At 40.4% G+C, this 7,830-nt stretch overlaps 1 protein-coding gene across 1 annotated transcript; it reads right to left on the reverse strand.

The window, feature by feature from the left end:
• Positions 1-1,039: 1,039 nt before the first annotated feature.
• On the reverse strand, positions 1,040-1,990 carry LOC103725512 (vomeronasal type-1 receptor 1-like). The gene is given in 1 exon segment (XM_008822815.1): positions 1,040-1,990. A coding segment is annotated over 1 exon segment (951 nt).
• Positions 1,991-7,830: the final 5,840 nt, after the last annotated feature.

Raw genomic sequence — 7,830 nt, forward strand, 5'->3', positions numbered from 1 at the left:
TTCAAGGACATACAGTAGAACTGCCAAATTGGTTTTTGATTTGCTTTCTTCTTCTTGCTTTTTCAGACAATGATTCATGTCACCTAAATTAGCCTTGAACTTAATATGCAGCTTAGGATGACCTTGCCTCCTGAGTTTTAGAATTACAGGTGTGTGCCAGCACACCAAGAAATAAGACACCTATATTAAACCGCACCCACCCAATGCTCAGAGGTCATTATGGAAAAGGGCGTGGAAAGATTGTAAGACCCAAGTTTAGTGGATGAACATGAGAAATGGAGTTTTCCAGGCTTCTTGGAACTTGCTCATATGAACTTAAAGCAATGGTGTCAGCATGCACAAGACCCATGGAAACTCAATCAGACAAAAACCCAGCATAGAGCTGGGGGAGTTAGCAAGAAACCCCAATCTTAGCAAAGACTCTAAAGGCAATTGATCAATGCTGGGTGAGGAAGAATTGATCTTCCTTAAAGGAAAGATGCTGGATAGGCTGACCAGGCTCCAGTGGATGAACTCACACCAAGGGACATCTGGGGACACAAACTTAACTTGATAGGCCTTAACATATATGACAGAATGCATGAAACCAGTGTGGGGGGCTATTAGGGTGCAGATAAGGGAGGGGATGTATTGTATGAAATGCAAACATTCAATAAACACATGTATTAAAAAAGAAACAACTGAATTAATAAATTAAAAGGTAATTGTTTTTGAAACAGGGCCTCAGACAGCCCAGGCTGGCATTTAATTGGCTAAGCGGCTAAGGATGGACGTGAGCTTCAAATCCTCAGCTTTGCAGTGCTGAAACTCCAGGCTTCAGTAGTAATTCTACGACAATGTTTTCTAGGAATAGTCATACATTTGTCTAATTTTTATACTGAGCTTACTTTTTGCCAGTTTAATAAGAAGTATGAAGCAATAATTACCATTTTTATTCAATAGCAAATCCCAAAGTTTCTTTTTACAGATTAAAGAGTGTAACATTGGGGAAAATATTGAGGATAAGTGATCAAATAGGTTGGGATGTCCTGGAGGGAACTCAAAGCCCAGAGACTACAGCTGGACCATTTGTTTTCCTTGTCCAACTGAAAAAGTAGAAGTGTGAGGCTCGAGTATCCTTAAAACTGAGCACAAGGGGGCTGAGTGCTGGGAAGCCCAAAGACAGCAGCACAGCGGTGTTCAGCATCCAGTGGCTTGGGTTCACAGTCTGGGTTATGCAAAGTGAGAAGATGGAAGCTAGAGAGTAAAAGGAGATAAACATGCTCACCAGGACCAGGATGGTGTGGGTGGCTCTGTCCTCATGGGAAGGTCTTTGGGAGAGGCTGTGGCTGTGAATGTGAGGAACTCGCTGCTTGTGCCTGTGCAGGACAAGGACCATGGAGCCGCTGGCCCAGGCCATGTGACCAAGGCTTGTAATATCAACAAGGGAGCAAATCACTGCTGTTATGAGGAATGTCAGTCTTTCAGGAACAGGCGAGGAACAGTATCTGTAGAGTCCTTCAGCACTCAGGTTTTTGCTGTTCACTGGACCAGTTACATTCATACTAATAATGATATTTAGCAGGAGGTGCAGGATCCAGCAGAGGAAACAGCAGGCATCAATATGCGCTGGGGGTCTAATCCTGGTCCCCGCCCACCCGGAAGTATTGTAGCAAACTTTAATGACCTGAAAGCCACTGAGGAGGGAGGTGGTGCTGAGGGAGACTCCTCTGGACACTCTGTATACATAGAAGATAACTTTACATCCCGTGTCACCCAGGAAAGATTTCAAGCCAAAAGTTACAACTGTCTGAGGGAGGCCTTTGGAGAAAAGAACCAAATAGTTGGATATGACCAGCTGATTGACAACCAGGTTTGTGGGTCTCACCAGTTGTGCTGTGAGCAATGAAAAGTTTTACAGACAAAAGAGCAAAGTATTTGCAATGATTCCAGCAGTGGTCTGAATGAGAAGCATCACACCCCAGGACAAGTTAAAGAGACACCAATGCATCCGTTTGTTGAAGTTAGTGTTTGATTTTAGTTGAATCAGAAGAACATGGAGATGGGGTCTGGCTCTTACTACTTCTAGAAATATCTTTTCTCACAAATCCCATTTTATCTGAATATAAACATTAAGAACAGATCTTTTGTAAGTGCCCAGGGACTGCTTACATTGTTATTTTTTAGCCACAAAACCTGGATGCTATCCATCCCATTCAATGAAAGGATGAATGGTCTCGGCATTACCAAGTTGATGGTTGCACAGCTGTAGATAAGATGGGGAAGTCCTGTTGACTGCTACCCTTCCAGGGGAAACATTATTAACACAACAGAGGAATAAGAGATTGCACATGTCCCTGTTCTTATATCCTTATAAAGTAATCATCCCGGCTGGAAAAATGGCTCAGCGCTTAAGAACCCTGGCTGCTCTTGCAGAGGTAGGTCCTGGGCTTGGTTCTCAGCACCAGTGTGGAGGACTAACCATAATTTGTAACTCTAGTTCCTGGGAATTCAATGCCCTGTTCTGGCCTCTGTGGCCATTGTACAATATAGGTACGCTTACATACATGCAGGCTAGATACGCATACATTTAAAACTATATAATAAATAATAAATAAATAAGTGTTTGTATTTGAAAATTAGAGTAAATAAATACCTGTAATGCAGGCCCTTTGAGAGAGAAAATGTGCAGAAGGGACAGTATGAAGCCAGGCTTCCAGAAGTATATCTCACTTTTTGCTTTGATTTAGAAATATATATATTTGGGGGCCACAAGACAGTTCAGTGAATAAAAATCTTACAACCAAGCCTGACTTCTATCCCCAAGACCCACATGGTGGAAGGAGAAAACTGACTTCTGCAAGTTATCTTCTGATCTCACACACACCAAAAAACACATATACACACACACACTAAAATAAATAAAAATATAAAAAAGCATATTTAAAAATACAATATCAAAGTAAATGTCAAATACAATTCATAAACCTAAGTATTAACTTTTTAAAAAGCTTAACTTTATAGCTGAGTTAATCCTTAAGCAATGATATTAACATTGAATTTAAAAAGAATTGAGCATAATTCTACATAAATAATTGAATAAAAGATTTAGATAATATTATGCAAGTAACATAAATTGTTATAACAAGTAACTTATAAATGCATACTATATGTGCTACATATATCATATATCATGGCCTTTAAATACATTTGGGGGAGTTAGTTGAGACAAGTCATCACTGAGTAGCCCAGCTGACCTTGAATCTGGCAATTCTCCTGTCTCTGCCTCAGCCTCTGGAATGTTGGAATCACAGGCATGAGCCACTATACCCAAATTAAATACCATTTTGCTAAAAGCAACCAAACTTCCTGAAAAAATAGCTGAATGTGCATTGAGGCAGGAGGTATAGGAATAGATTCAGAACCTCTTGCCCAAGAAACCAAAGAAGGCAGAAAGACCATCAGATATATGTGAATGAAAAGTTATTATAGAAGAATCCCAATAGCAAAAGATGGGCTATTTGCTGGGCGTGGTGACACATAGCTTTAGTCCCAGCACTCGGGAGGCAGAGGAGGTGGATCTCTGTGATTTCAAGGCCAGTCTGGCTTACACAGTGAGTTCCAGGCCAGCTGGGGCTACAAGGAGACCCTATCACAATGGGCTATCCGTAGAATAAATAATATCTTTAATGGACTAAAACAAATATATGGAAATTACACATTAAAAACAACTGAGGGCTGGTCTGCAGCTCAGCAATAGATCATTTAGTTACAGTGCACAAGACCCTGGGTTCAAACACCAGTATCATAAACACACTGGAGAAACCCCACTGAACCTTATAAGCCAAAAGCAAAACTCACATTGGAGGAATGATAAAGCTCCAAATAATGGAAAAGATCAAGCTCTTTCTTGGTAGCAGAACTATTTTTCTGGTAAGTTTCTCTCTTTTGTAGATATTTTCCACCTCATGAAGGGAAATGGAGGACTTCCCTGGACAACCCATCTATCACGTGTGCAGACAGTAAGCATCAGTGGCTGCCGTACTCTTTGGGAGGCAAGTTAATGGTGAATTCATGACATGTGGATCTGCCTGATAATGCTGTGTCCTACTGATTACACTGACTATAATGTCACAAGAATAGAGAGGAGATGAAATGTGTTCATTTGACAGAACAAGAAATGGAAAGTAGTACACATGAACACATGTGAATGATCTTATCTGAATCTCAGAATACGTAGATTAGGGGCTGGGAAGACAGCTCGTGGGGAAAGTGCTCACCTTGCAAGCATGAGAACCAGAGTTTGGAACCCCAGCAACCCACATGAATGCCAGGTGGGTGATGGCATCCCACCTACAATCCCAGCCCTGGGAATACAGAAATGGGGCATGCCTGTGGCAAGCTGCTTAGCTAGACTATGGGCATCAGCAGCCTCAGCGCTCATTCAGAGACTCTGCTTTGATGTGTAAGGTGTAGGGCAATTGAGGAAGATACCCAACATCAAACTCTGGCCTACACACACACTTGCCATAAGCAAAAATATTTAAGAAACTATGTTGAAAAAAATCACGTTAAAAGATACCACAAGGAGGCAGGAAGCCAACTCAGGATATGATAAATTGTTCAAGATAAATGACCTCTTTTGTGAAACAAATTTTGGGTTTTTGTGTTTTTGAGACAAAATACTAAGAAGCCTAGGAAGGTGTTGAACTCAGTCTTCCTGCCTCAACTTCTTGTGCTAGAATTATGGGTATGTAAGGATGGTTGTTAGCCACCATGTGGGTTCTGGGAACTGAACCCAGGTCCTCAGAAAGAGCAGCCAGTGCTCCTAATCACTGAGCCATCTCTCCAGCCCCTATTTTATTAGCTTTTTTAAAGTCTTATTTAAGCCAGGAGAGCTTCATCTTCATTATGTAGCAAAGGTTGACAATGAACTTCTGACCCATCTCCCTTTGTCTCCCAAACGCTGGGACCACATGCCCAGTTTTATGCAGGACTGGGACTTGAATCCAGGACTTTGTGCAGGCTAGGTAAGGACTCTACCAAATGAGCTATATCCCCAGCCCATGAAACAAAATATTGTGACATAAAAGAGAGAGGGTTTCTGTAGGATACAATGAAATTAAATCACGAACAAATATGATGCAATGAGCACAAAACTGTTTCACCCAAAGTTGATTCAAGCAGCATATTTAATAGGTTGTAGGGAAGTATTCGGCCTGTTGCTCAGCAGTAGAGTACTTACTCAAGCTGTATGAGGCTCTGGTTCTATCCCCAGTACCATAAATATAAATAAATACGTATTTAGGAAGTATAATATTGACTTAATACCTGATGATAATGAAGAAGGCTTGCTAAGATACTGTAGCAAAGAAAAAGCTTTCTTTAAAAAGTGAAGATATAGTGTTTAGAGGCACAATTAGATGCCTTCTGGGATGCTTTTTAACGGAATAAGATCCTGGAAGAAGGTGTGAAACTAATGTGCTACGAACTGGCATGGCCCTGGTATGGCTGCACATATTCACTCTTTGTAGAAGTCTGAATATCTCCACATTAATGTTCAAAATATTGTGTCAAGGCCAGTGAGAGGCTCAGTTGGTAGAAGTCCTTGCCATACGAAGCCTTGAAGACCTGAGTTCCACCTGTAATCCCAGCACTGTGACTGGGAGATGGAGGCAGACAGGAGAATCTCAAGGCAGCTGGTCAGTGGCTAGCCTGCACCAGCAGGAACAAGAGAGATCCTGCCTCAACAACCTGGAAAGAGAGAACTCTGACCTCCACTTATGCACTCTGGTGAGTGCCTGTCAGAGAGAGAGAGAGAGAGAGAGAGAGAGAGAGAGAGAGAGACCACACACACTAAGTACTTACATAAATTTAACATCTTATATAAGTAATTAAATACTAGAAATGTGTTTCTTTGTGCTATAATTATTTTTCCTTTGTGGTCTGAGGCATAAGGGTTTTTTTTTATTCCTTTGCATAAAATAATCTAAAATGTTGAAATAGCATTATACTTAATTCCTGTTATGTTCATATATTTTTATATCATGTCTCTGAATCCAGGGTCAGCATTTAAGTGCCTTCACTATTGAAAGGCCCAGTTCAGCAGAAAATGCCAGCAATGTGGGCAGAACTGTGTCAAGTGAAGAAAACAAGATCAAAGCAACAGGATGCTTCCCCCATTTTGTTTCTACGTCTCCTTCTCATGTTCTCAGGTTCAGATTGAAATTTGAAATAGTCTTAATTTCAATTAATAAATAGTTCTGAAATGGGCATAGTTTTACATACCTGTAATCCAGTCACTTAGGAAATAAGATGCAGGAGGTTCAAAAATTCAAATTCATCCTCAGTCCCATAGCAAGTTTCAGGCCAGCCTGGGCTATGTGAGACTCTGCCTCAAAAATGAGAAAATTCCAATTAAATCCAAAGCAGAGGAATAAAATTTGTCTATTATTTACCAACACTTATGTGCTCTGATTTCTGACCTGGAGTGGAAAAACTGCTCCTTATTAGGAGGATAAAACTTGTACCGTTTAAATTTTACCCCATGTTAAAGAAAACATGTTCTAGACCTTATCTATAGCATCATACAAAATTGTTTAGAAATAAAATAACAGTGCTGGGGCTGGAGAGCTGGCTCTTGCAGAAGACCCAGGCTCAGTTCTCAGCACCCACAAAGCATTTAACCACCAACTATCTGTAGTTCCAGTTCGAGGGGAATCTGCTGCCTTCTTCTGGCCTCCACTGTCACTAGTCATGCATGTGGTATACATCACACATTTACATGCAGCCAACACACACACACGCACACACACAAAATACAAATAAAACTTTTTTAATGGTTCGATTTATTTTTATTTTATGCATGCGAGTGTTTTGCCTGCATGTATGTAAGTGCACTCATATCATGCAATGTTCGTAGAGGCCAGAAGAAGGCAGCAGATTCCCCTCGGACTGGAACTACAGATGATTGTTTGCTGTCATGTGGGTGCTAGGAAATGAACCTGGGTCCTCTGCAAGAGCAGCCAGTGCTCTTAATCACCAAGCCAGTTTTCTAGCCATCTCTCTAGCTGAAAATAAATAAATCTCAAAGAAAGATAAAACGGGAGATGGAGAGATGGCTCAGTGGTTAAGAGCACTGGCTGCTCTTGGAGAGGATCCAGGTTCAGTTCCCAGCACCCACATGGCAGTAAACAATCATCTGTAACTCCAGTTCCAGAGGATCTGACACTCACTTCTGACCTTCATAGGCATTGCACACCCATGATGCACCTACATAGATGGAAGCAAAACACTCATAAACATAAAGTAAAAATAAACAGCAAATCTAAACATGATTTTTAAAGTTCCTAACAGATCTCTAGTAAAGACAATCAAAATAGCACAAGATTTCCTTACAGATTTTTGGCAACCCAAGTTCACCCTTGAATCTTTGCTATGATATGCTTTAGCAGTTGATAAATAAGCAGCTAATTTGTAAACAAAACAAGGTAAATATTTCAATATTTGTAAGGGTCTAGAAAATTTCAAATACAAGACAGTTCTCACTAAAAAGTTTTTCATTTGAAAATATAATGAAAAAATGCTTTGGGAAAACATATAATACCATAAACCAACCACAATTTTAAACAAACGTGGAATATTGCAGGAAAATGAAGGTCTTAAAGTGTGAGCAAATGCAAAAAGTGATCACTGCCTTTCATGCAACTATGACTATGTAAAGAAAGCAGTTTAAAATTAAATGTCAGGGATTAAGTGTATAGCCCAGTTATACAGCACAAGATTTGAATGTACACTGCCCCGGGTTTGTTTCCAGCACCGAAAACATAAAACAAATTAAAATAAATGTCA

Source organism: Nannospalax galili, unplaced genomic scaffold (genome assembly GCF_000622305.1).
Source record: "Nannospalax galili isolate Female #2095 unplaced genomic scaffold, S.galili_v1.0 scaffold649, whole genome shotgun sequence".
Classification (NCBI taxonomy): Eukaryota; Metazoa; Chordata; class Mammalia; order Rodentia; family Spalacidae; genus Nannospalax; species Nannospalax galili.